This window comes from Postia placenta (assembly GCF_002117355.1).
Source record: "Postia placenta MAD-698-R-SB12 unplaced genomic scaffold POSPLAscaffold_6, whole genome shotgun sequence".
Lineage (NCBI taxonomy): Eukaryota > Fungi > Basidiomycota > Agaricomycetes > Polyporales > Adustoporiaceae > Rhodonia > Rhodonia placenta.
The window spans coordinates 2177532-2196864 of record NW_020169837.1 but is presented as its reverse complement, the minus strand read 5'-3'; the positions used below and the strand labels follow the sequence as shown (position 1 = coordinate 2196864).

General features: G+C 50.4%; 1 protein-coding gene across 1 annotated transcript; it reads left to right on the top strand.

Moving 5' to 3' along the window:
• Window positions 1-4545: 4545 nt before the first annotated feature.
• POSPLADRAFT_1074357 (hypothetical protein) lies at window positions 4546-17904 on the top strand (the record flags this gene model as incomplete). Its single annotated transcript, XM_024482697.1, has 27 exons — window positions 4546-4722; window positions 4780-4842; window positions 4897-4947; window positions 4992-5051; window positions 5108-5195; window positions 5247-5319; window positions 8427-8503; window positions 8558-8602; window positions 8652-8698; window positions 8751-9024; window positions 9089-9375; window positions 9427-9895; window positions 9948-10042; window positions 10098-10486; window positions 10760-10823; window positions 10877-11013; window positions 11072-11295; window positions 14984-15030; window positions 15084-15357; window positions 15428-15690; window positions 15745-16222; window positions 16279-16373; window positions 16437-16920; window positions 16978-17047; window positions 17100-17163; window positions 17221-17357; window positions 17415-17904. The coding sequence occupies 27 exons, from the start codon at window positions 4546-4548 to the stop codon at window positions 17653-17655; spliced, it is 4773 nt and encodes a 1590-aa protein (XP_024339905.1). The 3' UTR covers window positions 17656-17904.
• Between the last annotated feature and the right edge of the window lie 1429 nt (window positions 17905-19333).

Sequence of the window (19333 nt, the reverse complement as noted above, 5' to 3'; positions counted from 1 at the left end):
AGCATCCCCTCATCAACGCACCATCCAGTCGCACCACGCCCGATCCGTGCAACCCCTACCAGTACCTGTGTCAGCGCAAGCACTTGCCGAAGCCGGTATCGGACCGTGTCACTCCTCGCGCAGGCGATACAAGGGACTTCCTGTGGATCGTCCGTCATCGCGCGAATACATACACACAGTGTTTAACACCCGCACACACCACCACCACCATGACACCACGCATTCGCCCACTCGTTTATACCTAAGCCACGCGCCCAGACCACTTGCGATCTACCTTGCTCCCACTTTCGGCGAGGTTTGTGAGACTGCACATACGTCAAGAAGCACCCCTGCCCCACGCAATCTCTGCGGCAATACCGGGTTTGCACTGCCACCTATTCTCGGAGGCCTGTCTCAGTCCATAACGTTGCTAGTTGAGTGGGGTTCGTATATACAGGTTGGACTACGGTTGATCGCTCAATTCGCTCATCACACATCTCACTACCACTCCCTGCTTCGGAATGGAGGTTTGCCATCGCGAGACGCGCATGTGCTCGCACATCATCCGTGCCCCCCGTTGTCATGCATGGCGCTATGTTTGGTTGGTGATGCGTGAGTTGGTATGCGATGATAGTGAAACCTCTGCGAGTGGTTGCCAGGTCTTCCGAACCACGCATGAAGAAAAATGAAGCACCGAGAAGACTCTTTTGGTCCAAGTGTTTGGCTAATTTGCAAGCAATCGCTGATTTCTCTACACCTGCTACACCGGTAGGGACATATATAGAATGTTGCGGGGGCACCCGGAGATCCAGTAGCCCAGGCCTCAATCTCAGAGCGATTTCATTTGAGTGCCACGGAGAGAACGTGACTTTGGCTCGTAAATGTTGAATCTGTAGTGTGCGCTCTCGACCGGCTGTAGGGTCCGTAAAGTTTTTTTGTTTGTTACAATGCGAATCAGTTGCCAGTTCGTCTGATGGACAAAACGATACCGACGATCATGAATCGCATGACGAGCTAACACCTTGTGGTCGAAGACACCATTAATGCTCTGTCTCCATGGTTTAAAGAGTCCAAGCGACATACTGAGACATCTCCTGCAAACACATTGTGTGCACGAAGTATTCCATCAAGCAGTGTCTCAATACTGATCTCGCCTTGGTGCTGTTGCGAAGGATCCCGTTAATGTACAATCACATAGTTCCTCCCCGATAACCGAAACGTACCTCAAAGTCCCTCTGGGCATCAGCAATGGCCTTCTTCAACTCTTGTGGCTTATCTGCATCTCCTTCTGCGCTCCTTAGTCTCAAAAGATGCGGGTCTTTCGCATGTCGTACGCTTTCTTACTGAAAACTTGCAATCTCCTGAGTAATGAGGATCGAGTGACCTTCGACCGATGACAGCCCTGCTACGCACCTAGTCAGGTTATGGGTCCACTCTTCCAATTCAGGAGACATAGTCAGCGCTGTCAGACGTTCCTCCTCACTCCGCTTCTTGATCCCTTCCACGGCATGCAGCATACAGTCCGCGAGGGCCTCCACCTGCACGGCAACTTCACACACTACATGATCACTCTGTTTCATCTACATAGGTAAGCGTGGTAAGTGGATGCAATGATGGAATGAGGAACTAACTGCGACTGCGTCGATGATACCTCGGAGAGCAGAAGCAGCCTCATTTTATCCGGGTACATGCTGCAGGAGGCGGAGAAGATAGATCGAGCGGCGGCTAGTGTCACGTCGACAGCACTCAAGGAGATATGATACTTCTTCCAGAACGACGACTTGTACATGATACTATCCGCCAGTGATGTAGACTCAACGGGCTTGCCTGCCATAAGCAGACCTCGATATTCACCGACCATGGCTCTCTATGGGGGAGGACGATCGGCATATATAGGTCTTCTGCTTCAGAACCAGGGAACGTAGGACAGCATGTGACATGTGACATGTCGAACCTGTTCGCGCTTGCCGGTTGATGGCCGAGATATGCCGATGGCCCGCCGAGAGATCTTACCGCTATGTGGGTTCTCTTCACCTGCAGCGCACCTAGTCTGGGCGGTTTGCAAGCTTCTTCTCGCAGCTGTGGGAGCTACAGAGGCTCAATCCTACAAGCTTGAAGCAACCCAATTCATGCAAGACCACCCGCCACACCTGCGCCACAATCCGGCTTCATGTAAGCCGAAATCAGTCACATAAAGTCACGACAGCGGGGAGGAGCCTGGGCAACCCCCTTCAGATGCGATGCAACGTCTAATAGCACGGCAGCAGTCGGTTCCGAGCCCAGTCAGATCAGCCGCCTTGTCGACAAAATCTGAGGCTGATTCTATCCTGTCGGCTTGTTCAAACCTCTGCATCCATTGGCGACAATAATGCCTGAGTTTCCCTTAATGCTACCTGCTCTCGCTTTTCACATGCCAGTCCTGACGATAGCTCCTATGAGACTTGTAAAAGTTCGCTTCCATCGCGGCGTGAAGTTGGCGGATACCGCTACATCCGGCTTCGTCGACGCAGGAGGAAGTGTGGAGGCATCGCGCGCGGCGCCCTCGAGAGCTAAAGGTGTGGGCAACACCTGGCATCAGTCTTTGATGTGCTTCCCGAGCTCCCTCCTCCGGTCCCCCATACCCGCATGCCGTCCTAACAGTAAACAGTGCCGCAGCGACCGCAGTACCTTCTGCGGCTCCGGCGCCTGTTGCGGGATCGTCTGTTCTGCGCGGACTGATCCTATGGGCGCTCGCATCACCTGCCACATCAACACCGCCACGGAAACCTATTTTGTTCCTTGCGTTTTAATCATACACGAAAGTGGTCGTCATCACGATCGGTTTCTTCATGTTTGGCCAAGGTGTGTCTGCTGAACAGTCTATAGTATAGGATGAACGCTGCAGGCCCTCACTTTATCATCTGCCTATCTCACTGCGTGGTTCTTCTATCGGATTCGCAATTTATCTCGTATGCGAATCAGAATTGGTCATAAGGAACACTGTGCTCCAGGCTAGTTCGGAGTGTCGACAACCAATTCTCCCGTTGGCAATATATGATCTTGCGGTGACGCCTGTCGATGTCTTTCAATGGCGGGCGGAATGTCCGGACAAACCGGCCTGATGTGAGAACAAATCTTTAAATAGCAGACAGGCTCTTAAAAGACCTTATAAACGCTCAGCGTATGGAATAACATATATTGCCTTCTTGATACTGGGCTCCGTGCATTTATGGTTGATTGTCGCTCGTTCTTCATGCCTGGATGTGGATATGTTTGCCCTCTCCAGCACGCACGGTGTCGCAGGTTCAGCAAGTTGATATCCGATGTTGCGGTTACTCCCTAGGACGTATGCTGCACCGAACGTGAGCACGACCTTTGTTTTCTTTTGAGGAGATTAACTGGCGTCGGATTCAGGTCGGAACTCCTATTGGTCTAGTGACCATCCCTTTTGAAAATCATGCCACTGACTATACATGCTGGCTTGTTGTCTATGTCAAAGTTGTGAGTTGACTGGAGGCGCCATTCCATACTGTCAGTAGCAGTTGATGAGGATGGCTGTGTCAGATACGCCGGGACACATGTGACGGATGTCTCTTGTTTGCTTGTGTATTGCGTACAAGCTTGCGGCACCTCCCCTGGCCATGGACCATTCTCGGGCCTCTGTCAACAATTAAGGTGCCCGACTATGACCCGTGTGCGCAGTCATCCTAATATAAGCAAATAATATCCACATTGACGTAAGAAGGAGCAGACTAGTATCTGTATTGTACATTTGGCACCATCGAAACAGAGCTTTATCCAACGTAGACCTTTTGCACTGATAATCATGCAACTCAGCGCTTGGCGGACCAGCCGAAGCGAGACATGGTATCCTCTCCCTGCTGCCTGGCTCTATAATGGCTAGGCAGTCCGACATTATGGTAGCCGAGGAGACGGCGGTAGGTGGGACGTCACAACGGGGCTGATGAATTGATGATGGGCGGTGTATATGAGCGCTCGAGTGGCCATGCCAACATGGACATCGAAGCCTGACAGACGACAGGTCTGACCGATCGTGTTCAGCGTGTACTTGAATTTAATTTTAGATGTTGGGACTTGCTATTTAATGTCTCGACACAAGAAGCATACCATCAAGTGATCGATCCTTCGTCTGTCAAGTAGTTCCATTCGAATGAGTAGCTACCCACAAATGTGAGTACCACTCTTGGATTGCTGGACCTGGCTCTCGAGATTGACTATTACCACAGTAATGGACCCATTGTCAGAATTTTCGCTTCATGTACAGTCGTGGGCTGACCGCTCAACAATATTTCAGATTACCGGCACATTCCTTAATTGGGGCCTTCACGGTGTCTTATGCGTGCAGATATGTATGCCATCCTCATTGATGCGTCAAGTTTATGCTCAACGTGGCACAGATTTCTATCACATCTCCAGACATAACGATCCAATTTGGATTCGATGTTTCGGTAATTGAATACACATGCGACCAGGCTCCCATGCTCAAAATAACCTTCCATTCCAGTATACATTCTATTTTTCGCGGAATGGGTTCTGACGATCTTGCTCTCCGTGGCATTCCCCGCAATGGTCCTGAACGGCACCATGAATATCCAATATTGGCAAGTCTCGTGGGAGCTCTTCATCTCTGGCATTCCGATTCTATCTGCTTTGATCTCTATGGTGGTGCAAGTGTTCTACGCATGGCGAATGTGGCTCTTGTCAAATAGGAAACTGCTTATCCTCGCCGGTATTGTCGTTATTGTATTGTCCCGTTCAGTCCTTCATCTATCCCGACTGAGGAATGACCATTTCCCACAGCTCGCTCTCGGCCAGTTTGTCTGCGGATGCATCGCGGCTATGGCGATCACAAATTCTAACCCCGTAAGCATATAAACAATTCCCGCACTCATACTTCAATAACACCGCACGCCATAGTTAGTCCCTTACTACTCGGCGGACACACCCATATCATTTGCTCCAATTATGGTAAGTGGTTTATGGGCATTTATTCTACAACTGAGTACTGGCAGGGCTGGCTGGGGGGAGGCGCTCTCGTGGACATTATCATCGGCATCGCAATGTTCATCCTGGTGTGCTGACACCCCCTCATGTGCACCGGACAGTCAGGCTAACTTATGCGTTCCAGCTGCGCAAGTCGCGGCGTGGTGAGAAGGAGACGGATATCCTTCTCAATCGTCTGGTCAAGCATATCGTTGGCAGTGGAATAGTCACAGGTAATTATCTTCCCCCGTCAGAGGATGAATAGTCATTGATATAGTAAGCAGCCGGGGTTGCATTACTAGCGCTAGTACTTTATATTTATAGCGTGTTCGCGGCTGCGGCGCTTGCGGACTGCCCGTAAGTCTCACAACCCGTGAAGTTTGACGTGTATGCGCTGAGGTTTCTTTCATGAAGAATACTTGTTCTCCCCAAACTGTGAGTCGCCCCATTTTCACAAGTGCGTTGACCTGAGCCATATTGTTTAGATATGCGAACACTGTGCTCATCAGCCTCAATAATCGCGACCTTGTGCGTCGAGGGGGTGATGAGGAGGAGCATCGAATACTCTACAGGGACCTGTCCAAAACGCGTCACGGCTTACTGAGTCGTCTGCGCAAGATCCTGTCACGATCGACTAGTAATCGAGGGTTAGTATCAGTAGACCCCTTTTTGCTGGATAGCCAGCAGGGAACTACACAGGACAGAGTCAGCTCCCAAGAGTCGCTTTTGAAAACGGTCAGTGCAAGCATTTCGTCTTCATGGCATTCATCCCTAACACATCACCTGTACAGAATCTTCAAGGAAGCTCAAAGTTCACTGAGATAGACCTCTGTGCATGAATCTTGATACTGACAATCGTTCACCGTCTGTTTGTCACTGTGCTGAAATTGTTATCAGATGGGAATGTAACGCGTCATTGATTACGCTCCGTCGAGGAGCCAGGACCTGCGTGTCATGTACGGCCAAGTACCCTCTTCTTGTTTAATCAACCGGACTTGTAGCATCTCAATTTTTATGTAGCTTTTGTAGCTGGGCATGCTTCATATGCGCATTGGTAGCATGGCGTGATTTCTCAGACATATGTGTGACTCGTCTGGGTGGCAGGACGACAGTGGCGCCGTAGCTTGTTAGCGTCTTCCTTATGTCTGCTTTGAGCAAATATGATCATCCCCGGAGAGGTATACAAAATATACTAGGCTACCTGATTGCCCACTAAGTTGCATTGAAGGGGACGGCCTGCTGGCCGCAAATCCCCCTCAAGCTTTAGCCTCGAGGACGATGCAGGATCGACGAATGTACTGTGTGTAGATTGCTGCTGGTGACGCTTGACCCTTCGGATTAGTGCATTGCGATCAGTTTAACAGCCGAGGTCGTAGGCGGAACACGATCAGAACGTGGTCGAGGCTGTTGAATGATGTCCCGTGACCGCGTTACCAATTCGAGCACGTGAGCCATCCTCCACTATTCGTTCCCATTGTCCAACGTAGTGTAAGGCAAATAAATCAGTGTAAATTACACCGTACTTTTTTACCGGTAATTTACAAGTAATTTACACTTTTTTACAGGGCTGTCTGAATAGAGGTGTAAATAATGTAAATAAGGGTGTGTCACGTGTTGGGTACCCACGTTCAGCCGCCAATTGGGCCAATGCCTTGCACCCCGGGCTATTATTTGTCAACACTGCTTCAGTGCGCTACTCTTTGTATCTTTGTAGTCTACGTACTTATACACTGTCTCTGTAGATATCAACAGACTCTGCTCGAACATAGTACAAGTTCTGACTCACCTTTTCGGACTTAGCCACGCTGTCTCGGATCTAGCCGTAGGTACTTAGAATCTCTTAGAATGGTTCGAACACCTCTTGTATCTCTTTGTCGAGCCAACACCAGTATTCGGGCCTCTGCCCCTGTTGTTCGCGAACCTCTCGGTCCTCTCTCATCATAACGGCTCACGCTCTTCATCTCGCCCATTACAATTGCCCCCATCATCTAGGGCTGGGAACTTGAAGCCACAGCGGCTGCATGGATACTTAGGAGGAGCTAGTAAATGTAAATGAGGCAGAAGACGGCAACTTGGCAAGATGTTATGGGAGTTCAATTAGGATGTGTAGGTAGTCTGTAGCATATGCTAGATACTCTTTCTGCCCTTGCGTGCGATATGAATGCTCCCTAGAGCTTTTTTTAACATATCTTTACATTTTTCTACCATTTTTTACTGTTTTTTTACACACCGGAGGGTGTCACGTGCCGAAGCGCACATAGTCCCGTGATTTACTGTAATCTACATTTTTTACCATGTAAAAAACGGGGTTTCAAAACCTGGGTCTGTAAAAAAACGGTAATTTACACACCAATGAATTATTTACCCTACACTAGTCCAACGTCCAATAATACGCCGCAAGTCGAGCCACACACGCGCATCGCTCGCTAAAAACAGGCATTATCTGCACGCCGAGCGTTCGGTACTTCTGTTTAAGCGTCAAGCAGATAAATGACACATGGTAGGAATGTAGTGACTTAGGATGTGCATCCATTTGTGAAGCTTGTTTTCATGCTTCCGAACTTCTGTCATCGAATGTGGTAGCATCGAGGGTTGTGAGGTGTTCTAGTCCGTATGGCAAGCTTCTTTCCGTCTTCTGGTTGGATTGATGAAGAAGGTAACGCCTCATTAATGCATTTGCAAGGGTCAACTAACTATTTGATATGGACCCTGTTTTAGACAATTAATTTGGTCTTTAACACGGCAAACGACAGATATAGTCATGTCCGCCGAGCCTTTCCACATCCGTACGGCCAGATCACTGGCATTGAACCAGTTGCACCGGAAAGAGTCAACAAAAAGCAGGTGAGCCTGACAGTCCTCAGTATCTTGCATCTAATCCCGTGTTGAAATGGAAGCCAGGGCGTGTAAGCCCTCTAGTTGCGCACTTAAATGACCGCCGGATCCGCCTCAGCCTGTCCATCAGTTGCTATAGGTATCGTACCACGTTCCGCTGTGTCAATTCCGCGTATGTACTCTGTCGTTATGCGCAGAGTCAGGCCGGCTCCTGCAGGATGTAGTGATTAGTCCATTGCTATACCGACTTAGACAACGATTTCCCGCAAGACATGACTTCCAATTCATGATGCGACGCCGTGGAATTGCATTGACCCTCCATGACACTACACAGTGCTTCTGGTGCCACCGAGCATATTCCGCTCATAAGACGACACGTCTAAATGCCAACTGTCGTATTTGAATGTATGCTTAGGTGCGAAGTCCTACTTCATGTGCAAATCGTACTGCGAATGGCTATATCCTGGTGGATGGTCACTGAAGCATGCTGGGTAGGCAGTGACTCAGAAATAACATTGCATCATGTTCATCGTAATAGGGAGTTCCCAAGCATATCTCCATACTAATTGTAAGGTGCATGCGGTCCATCCTTCCCAGGGAGGATGAATGCATCCTGAACTACATCACAGAGCATCCGTCGTGCTCACGGAACGGAAGGGTATGACACTGACCACCTTCCATGCACTTGAGGGCGACCTTTCCATATGTAAGTCCCTGGAGCCCGTCAAGCTCAGCAGTCCTACTCGAATACCCACTACAGATATGGCGACCTCTCAGCTCTCCAACGGTGTTTACCTTCGCTCTAGTATGCTTTTTTGTCCTACAGTGAGCATGCTTCTCAATAACCTCCACAGCTATCAACGCTATACCCGCAACCAACCTTCAGGTCTTGTCGGCATTCGTAAGCTATTGGACCTCACGGCTTTACCATTCGTGACTCACGTTCTGGTCAGAGTTCGGATATCATCCCGCTGGGTCATACGCAGCCCGACATCGCCACCCTGGTTGCTGCATACAGTAATTTCATTGCTCATGAGATCGATCCCAGCGAGTCCAAGACCCGCATCTATCTGCGTGGCAAGGCAGTCATCAATGGTACCTCCGGCAGCGTTGACACCCAGGTCACACTCAAGACTATCCCTAACGAGCTCATCCTGTGGCCGCAGGCTTGGGAGAATGCTCCACAGATCGGTCAAGCCACGTTGAGCGCGTCTAAGGATGGCGAAGGTAACGTTGAATAGGCAGTACCGTTAGCTGAGGCGCTGATTTGTGTCCGTCATATCGACTGCAGTTGTTGTGACCAACACTCCTATCGTATACAATCCGACCCAGGGCCTTGGCCGCCATGACACCTTGATCGCTGAAGCGACGACTGGAGCAACGAAGGCGTCAGCGACCACACTGGTGCAGCAGGTCCACAACTGGCGCGATCTGGTGAAGCTCGTCGGCGAGGACGCGACGCTGGCCACGTACAACGTGGTCTTCGCCGATCCGTGCTCTACGAATGTCAGCTTGACGACGAGGCTCAGGGTGTTTGAGAATCAGGCTAGCTCCGTCAACATGGCCTTTGGAATTGAGGTATGGCTTGTAGATTGCGTCAATAGATATTCTAACCGAAGTGAAACACAGGCCGTCGGGACTCCTGCCAGCGATATCGATGTCTCTTTGGTTGGCTTCGGCGCCACGACTGGATGCAAGCCATTCACGTTTGGGCTGTCCCGTACCAACATCCTTCCTTCCAAGTTGCTTACCACGTCCTCCATTCTTCCAAAGGACTTTGACGGTACGGTGACGTTGAACGTGTTCAACGACAAGAAGCAGACGTTCAGAGACTACTCTTCCATCTCGGTTATTGCGTATGCTGTTACGGCGGTGGGCGGCAAAGAGACGTACACTACGCTGGGTGCTGAGCACATCGTCTTCCATTCGGACACGCGCGTGAAGAAGCTGTTCAACGATTTCGCTCGCGTTGTTAAGGCTCATGGGACTGCTAAAAGGACCAAGACTGCGACCTGGATACCGGACTTCTATTTCCGACAACATGTAAATGAAGGAGAGGAGTTCCCGCGAGGGAACGGGGCTGACGACAACTCACCTGGTACGCAATTATGCGATTGAAGGCCGCTGCATCTGACCATCCCCATTCATAGACATTCAACCATGGGGAAGGCTGCCTGACGCTAATGTCCAGACCAACCTAGGACCAGCTAACTACAAAGTCGACCAGTCCAACAAGCGGCAAGATGTAAGCAGTGCTTTTCAGGGATCTGGAGGCGACGACCATGCTTACCAATACGTAGGAACTGGTTGCTGATGTCTCTAACTACATATACGTGCGTGGGACGACCACTGTCCCTGGTTCCGGCTCTGTACGGCTGTTCGCCGTACCTTCCTCAGTTATCTTGCACCCTTCACTGTATGCTACCGAAGCGCACGTGATATATGACCACACCACTAGTGGAGGCCGTGAAGTTGCCATACGGAAATACAACACTCCCTCCGTCCAGTCACCTCACCCGATTCTCTTTTCGGAGCCATTCAACTACTCGGACCCGCCGGCACCTCCCACGGGCCAACACTACTGTCTCATTGCAGAGTGCAAGCCCGATGGCCTGAATAATCACGGCGTTCCGTATAAGTGGCCCCACCACGAGATCAAAGAGTTCTCTACAACCGCAGAATATGTCGCGTGGCTTCGTTTCACTCCGCACTTGTGTCAGCGAAACATCTGCTATATTCAAAACCACCATGCACCGTGCCACGTCTGCTGCACGAGCTTCACTATTCCGCGTGAGTACACGCTCTCAATATCAAATCTGTGTGCCTCATACATTACATGAAGCGACATTCAGCTGTTCGGATAATTAGATGTTCCAAGTCAAAGCGACCAATTGCCCTAAGGGGTCATACATGTCTGTATTTGTGTATCTCGTCCTCGTACAAGCATTGACACCGCATACAGCGAGATGGATTCTAGTGATGCTGATGTCAGGTTGAAGAAGGTTACCATCACTGAGCCTGACCAGGTACGCCGACGATTTCAGGTGACTGCAGACTGTGTGACGGAGTCCGCCTTTAGACTGCCAGTGTGCACTTCTCCGGCAAAGGCCCTGGATTCACCTGCCAGGTCGTCATCCGCTGGTACGCAAATGGGAAGAAGATTCATAAGGGCCAGCACATCAGAGGAAAACTTTGCTATGTGGCTTTGGCGACTTCGTGAGCATCGTCCGCACACGAGATGCTACTGCGGCTTGGTCTCATCCTTCATATCTAGACACTTGGGAAATGAATTGTTCAAGCTCCGCAACATCGGGGAACCGAGTACCCCTATTGTACGCACTGTCACTGCTGACTACCCGAACGTCGAAGTGCCCGGGAACGCCGATGAAAGCAAGGACAACGGACCTCCCAGAATTGGCGGTGCACACACCCGCCGTCTTCTCGGCGAGACTTACGCGGCTAAGGCGATCCACGTCCATTACGTTGTTGGCGACGACGGTATGGCTTACAATCTCGAGTGAACTGTAGTGTGTAATTCGGCGGTGTTTTCTGAATCGCCTATTGCTTCTTGGTTTTTGTTGATGTATAGTATGTATGGTTGCTTGTCCCTGTGTACGATAGCGTTGTATGTCATGATCTTCCGATCCTGCGACTTGGGAGGTCTTGTATCTTGATATCTCTACTCCTGTATCACGTCCGTTGACCTGTGATCCTCCGCTGGCTGCAGTCCTGTAGGGGATCTCGTTCCCTTTGTATTTGGATTATATTTCATGATGCAAAGCTCAATATTTGGCTTTACATCGTTACATGCATCTTGAGAGGCCTGACGCAAGGCGGCTACGACAACTTGACGCCCGAGCCGGGCGCACGATGCTGAAGGCCAACCCTCCACGCGTTAGCCTGAACACCCATCCGCCATCGATCAATCCAATTATATGGTGGCCTGTGCTAAAGAGTAGATGCTACACCTACGCGGACGATGACTGATACCAATACCCCAGCCCCACAGACTCGTAAAACCCGAGCGTGAATTCATTGATGAGCAGGGAGGGATAGTTGTTTAGTCCATGCTCGCTCGTGTGCGGTCTAAATGGTTGCGCACAGGCCGATCTTGACTTCTTGACCATAGACAGCGGCACGCTATATAAACGATGTTTGACGCGTGTGCGGGTTTGTAAACTAGCATGGCTTGCGTGGCTGTTCATAGGCGGATTCAGCTGAGGGTTATTGTAGAAGCTTGCTGAGGGTGTTGGGATGTAGGATCTTGACCGCACATATTGTGAGGTGATGCGGAAGCCAGTATTGACAGCTAACTCCAAATCGATAGACCTGCTCGACAAGATTCGTGCGCGAGCGGGGTTGATGCGGGGTTCGGACCCAACGCTCGAGACCATTGTCCCGACCTGGCTGTACCCGGCAAAGTATCGTCACAGCCACAATTTACCAAAGTAGGTCGTTGTTTCCAAGGCTTGCCTATTCCCGCCCAAAGTCCGCTTACGCACACAATGAGTTCAGCAGGTCTAACGACATGATACCATCTGAATCATCGTTCTCATTCGCGCATGAGACTTCGAGGAGCCATGACGTTCGCCTAGATCACAGCGTTTCCTTGCTAGGCCCGGCCTGTCACTCTTCAGCGACACATGATACAGACATGTGCACCTCTTACCATTGTAACTTCTGCCAACGTGGGTGATCCTGGACCAGCGCAGCAGCTTCTTCACCCATATTTTCTTGAGTGTGCGAAAGAAGTCGTCTAGACAGGACGCTGACGCCCGGGGAATTCTGCTTCCGAACGCGGTGTGCATCTTCCCTGTGATCGGTTAGCACTTGTCAGTCAAATAACCTCAGGTACAATCGGACATCGATAGGTTTATATTGAATCTAGTGGCCACGATGACATATGGATGGGCTTCATGAATGTTACGTACAATATGCCAAGGCAATGTTCCCGTGTTCTGACCAGGCGCTAACTTGAAACACTCGCGATCAATACAGGAACTCTCTCCAGAGGCGTCCCTTTTGTTTGGTGCCCATGCAGGAATCATCGCTATGTATCGCGCCCCACAAAACACCGCACTTGCGATGAAAATTCTTCCCGTGCGTCTGCGAGCGCACAGGACTTCGATTTGCGTAACTTTGTACAAGTATGACAGGTCACGAAGTGCACGAAACGCACTGTTCTCCTCTTCTCCTCGTACCTTCAGAATTGTTCTCGCTTTCCGAGACTTGCTTTACCTGTGCGAGATGAGCCAAGAACTACTGTACATAGTTTACTAGCAGGGTTTTGACTCGGATGAGGCACAGGTGATTTATGAATGATGCTTTTGCATAGGAGAGTCGCACTTCTGTCAAAGATTCGTTAGCCACAAATCCGAGCAAGACCATGACCGTCGGCGGCTGACCTACGCTATATGGAATATAGACCCGAGGATATGAAAAAAAAGACTGTCGGTGGCTGATTTTCAAGGATCAAGATCCGATTGTGAGCATATCGGCTAAGCGATGTTCGGGAATATTCGGGTGCAACCGGACGCATCCGTATCAGGACTGCTCGCTTGTTCATTCGCAAGCCCCGCCTGTTTGGGTAGGTGGTCTCAACCCTGGCGACTTGTTTACATGAGACTGGCGGTGGGAGCTCGCCATGTCGATCATCGGTGACTATGGGATCAGTCGGGGTTCGAACAACTACCAGACAAGGTGGGCGCTCCGCGAGTAAACGAGCGAGCGACAAGCATTGAGCAACCTTATTCATTTTCGTACCTCGTGCAGCAGACTGAAGTTTGTCATTTCGCCCGATAATGTTTGAAAACAAAAACCCCGGCTTCGGCAGATCTCAGCACTCGCTAAGAAATCGCGTTAGCATGCAATTCAGGTGAGCGTCCCACGAGGTTGCGCTCCGGTCCGCTGACTGTCAATGCCTTAGGTCGCAATGTTCAAAAACCACATTTTGTTCTTTTCCTGGGAATATGGCAAGAAGACTATAGCGACGGTAGGCTCACCCCTTCTGATCGGATGAAACGGAACGATAGCCTTGACAGTGACCCAAGAGCAAAATGCAGCCACGCAGTCTCTATAATGCTGCGCCCTGTTCGTCGATTATACCAAAGCAAAACATAGGACCCGTAAAAGGGTCTATTTTCTATTACAGCCAGCTTCATCCATGTCAGGATTGCGTGCGAGATGAGGTACGACCATCGCCAGCGTCGAAAACGTTTAGCTCACTTGTTGCTTAGATTCATCACCTCACAGCGTGTCTGCACGCAGTAATTGCGCCTGTAAATGGTCACCGGATGCAACGTATCTCCAGTAGGGACCGAAACGGCGCTATATGTACAATTCATACATACAAGGTAAGATTGCGTCGACTGTTTTGTTGCTCGTTCGACGGGCATGTTCGCATATTTTCAGCTCACGCACCAATGATTCGAAGCAGCCGAGCGAAGTCCACCCATTTAGGGTCAATATACCGTGTCAGGAGGTGGGATATGGCAAACTCAATACGTAAGCAATGTCGACACAGAATGCAGGGTTGTGCCCTGATCTAAACATAGCCTCAGCGGGACAAATGTCACTGCTAGATCGTATGCCGTACAATCAATAACGTCCTCGCTTATTCACATAGACGCGCTTCCGGTGATTCTTTCGCCGACCTGGATATCTTGGGTCATCATCATCACGGAAACCGACTGCAGATCGAACTTTCCGGTAAGTGTACATACCGCATTTTTATAGCATATACTCGTTTGTCTGGCAATTGTATGAGCCTCGAACGTCTACTTTGAAATCTGAGACGAGGCCTCGTGTCTATTGATCACCTTCACGCAGCGGTCGGTGCAGAGACGGCCTTGATCTAATCCATATCCAAGACTGCGGAGAATGTAGAACTTGCTTCCTTGGGAGATACGTGGCGCATGTTGTACGTCAATGGCGTTTCTGTAGTCGTCCGGCGCTCAGAGATCTCCGTATTGCTCAATGGAGTAGAGCATTTCGCCAGAGTCAAGTGACCTGCATTGTAGCGTATATAAAGCTGGCTGGACGGTCCCTGCAGCCAGTACAGCTTCTCGAATCTACACGAACTAGTAACAATGGCGTCGTCTCATCTTCCCAACGGAATCTATCTTCGCTCTTGTGCGTTTTACCCCTCTTTGCATTCGTATAGTATACATAACATCAACTCCCGCAGCTATCAATGCTACACCCGCCACCGACCCCCGGGTTTTGGCCGCCTTAGTGAGTTTGGTTTCAACACACCGTTTCCGTTCTGTGGTTCACGTCCCCGCCAGAGCCCCGACATCATTCCGATGGGGCAGACACAGCCTGAGGCTAAAACTCTCATCGCTGCATATGATCATTTCGTCTCACACGAGATCGATCCCGGCGAGTCGAAGACTCGCATCTACTTACGCGGCAAAGCAAGCATCAGGGGCCACGCCGGCCCGGTCAAGACTGAAATCACCCTCAAGGCGTTCCCCAACGAGCTCATTCCGTGGCCCCAGGCTTGGGCGAACGCGCCAGACATTGCTCAGGCTACATTGACAGCTTCTACGGACGGACAAGGTACTCTCGTGTCGATAAAGATGTACTTCGGGAGTTACTCAACGTTGGCCGGTCTGGGTTCATTGTACAGTCACCGTGACGGAGGTTCCGGCCGTCTACAACCCCACTAAAGGACTCGGAAGACACGACACACTTGTTGCAATCGGCAGAAAGGATCCGGTACGGCACGCCTCGAACTGGCGCGATCTCGTCAAACATGTAGGCCAGGACCCGGCGCTCGCGACATACAATGTCGCCTTCTCCGATCCATGCTCGACGGATATCAGCTTGACGACCAGGTTCAGGCTTCCCGAAAACCAGTACCACAACGTAGCTATGGCTTTCGTAATCGAGGTACATTTCCAGCACGGTTTTCATGAAAAGTACTCACAGTCATTTGTTTCCCAGGCCGTTAGTACGCCCGTCAACGACATCGACGTCTCTTTGTCCTGCTTCGGGGCCGCACCCAACTCCAATCCGTTCTCATTTGGCTGTCCTCGCAGGAACATCCGGCCCTCTCAGCTGCTCATCACTAAGGCTAGCGTGCCCAAGGACTTCGACGGTACTATCACGCTCAACGTCTTGAACGACAAGAAACACACATTCGGCGACTACTCCACCATTTCCTTGGTCGCCTACGCAGTCACAAACGTGCATGGCGAGGACAAGTATACGATTCTCGGCGCGGAGCATATTGTCTTTAACTCTGATACACGCGTGAAAAAACTCCTAAACAAGTTCGATACTGAGTACGAAGCTGTGCCTCCCGCCCCTGAAGCCCAAACTACGGCCAGTGCTGCGAGTAATGCCGCACCCTATGCCTTCTACTTCCGAGACGCGGTTAACACCGGGTGGCCACGTCCCGCAGTCTCCGCGATGTCCCCTGGTACGCGATGGCAGATACCTCAGGAATATGAGGAGAAACCTGATAATTTTTTGTAGACATCCAGCCCATGGGTACTACACCGGATCCCAATATCCAAAGCGATCTTGGACCACAGAATTACAACGTGGACGTTTCCAGTCAAAAGGAAGTCGTAAGTGATTCTTATTCGGGGATGAGCGAGCGTTGCCTTGCTTACATTACCATATTCGCGCAGGAATTGGAAGAGAATGAATCCAATTACATCTATGTGCGCGGTACTACTACCAGACCCACGGGCGGCTCTGCGCGACTGTTTGCAGTACCTGCCTCTATCATACTGCACCCTTCGCAGTACAGTCAGCACTCTGTCATGGACTACAGGCCAGACGGCGATCCTGTCCCCGCAATTCGTCGTTTCAAGACCAAGTCCAAAGACTCTACGAACCCTGTTCTTTTCACGGAGCCGTTCAACTTTGCTAATCCCCCTCCTCCCGCGGCAGGCGACCACTACTGTCTTGTTGCTGAGTACAGGCCCGACGGATACGATTGCAACGGCTTGGCATACAAGTGGCCCAATGAGGAAACCGGGGACTTTGGAACATCTGGCGAGTGGACGGCCTGGCTCCAATGCAACCCGTACGTTTGCCAGCGCAACATCGGTTATGTCAGCAATCCGGATGCCCCGTGTCAAGTCATTCATACCTGCTTCACGATCCCGGGTGAGTTCGTCATTGTCATTGTCTCCATGCCATTTGTTACTAATTCTCCTGTTTCAGGCTCGTTCTGCGCGTGTGACCTCTGGGTGTATGAAGTCTATGCGATCAATTGCCCCATAGGTTCTTACATGTACGCAAATCATTCTTCTGATGTCGATATTACCTGACAGACTCATACGTAGCGAGGTGACCTCGACTGATTCTGCCATCGTCATACAGAAGTTCACCATACAGAATGAGTGCCAGGTTTGCGCATTATAGCATGAACTCTGTAATTGGAAAGAAAGCTGACATGTAGCTCAGGTTCAGGGTGTTGTATTCTCGAACAAAGGTCCCGGGTTTACATGCCAAGTCACTATCAGCTGGTTTGCGAATGGCAAGTCGATGCAAAACGGCCAGTGCATCAAAGGTGTTCTCTCCTCCATGAAATTGACGACTTGGTGAGAATCCTTGATGCAGGGACAAATATATACGGTGACTGAGAACCCCTTCTCTAGCGTATTGGGAGATAGGCATCGTCGCAAGAGGAAGCCTTGCGGCCCGTTCGTGCGCGCTGTTCAGGCTGACTACCCGAACATAGAGGTTCCCGGGACAGCCGATGCCTCTAAGGACACCGAGCCTCCCAAGATCGGCGGAGTGCACAGACGCCGCGTTCTTGGAGAGACTTACAGTACTCCTGGCGGAATCTACAGCAACTTCACTGTCGGAGACGACTCGTTGGGATACTCGCTCGCGTAGAGACTGTGGCCGTCGTGTTCTATGATGCCAATGTTCTGTAAGCCCTCCTCGATCTCGTCGCTTCTGCTGTTGTAGTACCTGCTCTGCGACGTTGGTGATCCAATGTTCGTCTCGTTGTCGTCAGTACTATTGTACAATATCTGTAAAAATAGCTTGAGAGCAGTGGTTCCAAATTGTTTCCGTTGCTAAAATGTTTTGTGTACAATCACGGGAAACAGGTTTACATGATTCGGCAAGATCTGTAGACGTAACTGCCTTCGAGGCGCTGGACGTTCTGTATGTCCTGGACGGTCTGTATATCTTGGACGTTTACAAGCCAGTTGATTCAGCCTGCCACTCGCGTTCAGGGCGCCTCTTGGAGAACATAGATCCAGCTGCCTTGCCAGTCGTGTGTAAGAAGAATTGGTGACGCACGTCTTCTTTGATAGTGCGTTATATAACCGACCTAATATACAAAGGTTCACTACTTACTAGGTACGTTCAAAATTGCCGCTTAAATCTCGCTGGAAAACAAGCGGCATTTAAGCGGCCAAAAGCAGCGAGCAGAATCTGAGCTCCCCTCCTCGAACAGCGACAAATAAGCGACTACTCGGCGCAAGCGCTCGCAGATTCTGGCTTACGGCTATGTCACGCTTGCATGATTCACCATCCTGATTGGCTGGTCAGCCCTTCGCGAACCGAAAACGTGATCAAATCACGGCTGCATCACGCTTAGTCATCTGTGACGCTTTCAGCGACCTTTCAGCGACCTTCAGCCACATTTGGGCGCTCAAAAGCAGCGAAAAGTCGCTTGTTTTCCAGCGAGATTTAAGCGGCAATTTTGAACGTACCTAGTTATAAATATGGTATACGTAGGCGCTCATCTGCCCTGTCCCTAAAAGGCACACGATAGAGCGCAATTCTTTTACTCTTACATGAATACCCGCACATCTCCAATATAGAAGCTGGTGCAGTATACCTACGCTCTGAGTAAGGTTCTTGACAATAACGCACCTCATCAGGAATCGTAAGCGAGTTTAGCTGCCGGTTAGGCTTCGTACTCAAGCCGCAGGTACACTGCAACAATCTCTGTATTGGAGACGTGCGGGCACCGTGGTTAGAGTAGAAGCTGGGTTGCGACCCTTTGCGCGCTCGTCCTCATAAGGCCGGGCGCGTAATTTTGTGTTATATGCTCCACCCAGACGAGCTGAAGGACAGCTGTGAGTTCATGCAAGTCCTCATACAGAGACCAGATCTTAGCATCGGATTTCTCGAGCGCTGGAAAGCGTCACGAATCGGACTGCTCCTGCTGGTCCTCGTCTTCTTGTCCTTAGTCGTTGGTATAATCTACACGGAGACGACCGAAGACGTTTCGAGTAGCTTCACGATCGCAAGTACGTCCCTTCTAATCACAAACTGAGCATTCACTTTTGACGACTTTGTCCGTTCAGGCTACATGATTTCCGCGTACTCAGTATGCCTTGTCTTCATTGGCGTACTGAACTTGGTAGACCTCTGACACTCATGCACAATTTTATACACACCGTACTTGACACTGGCACGTAGCACTTTTACCCAAGATGTCTCAGCGGCGAGCGCTGCACGTCTTCCTATCAGTATTTACCAATAAAAAGATATTATTGTCTTTATTTGGTCCATCAAGTAACATGCTACATTACACTGCCCCAGGTGTCGTTCC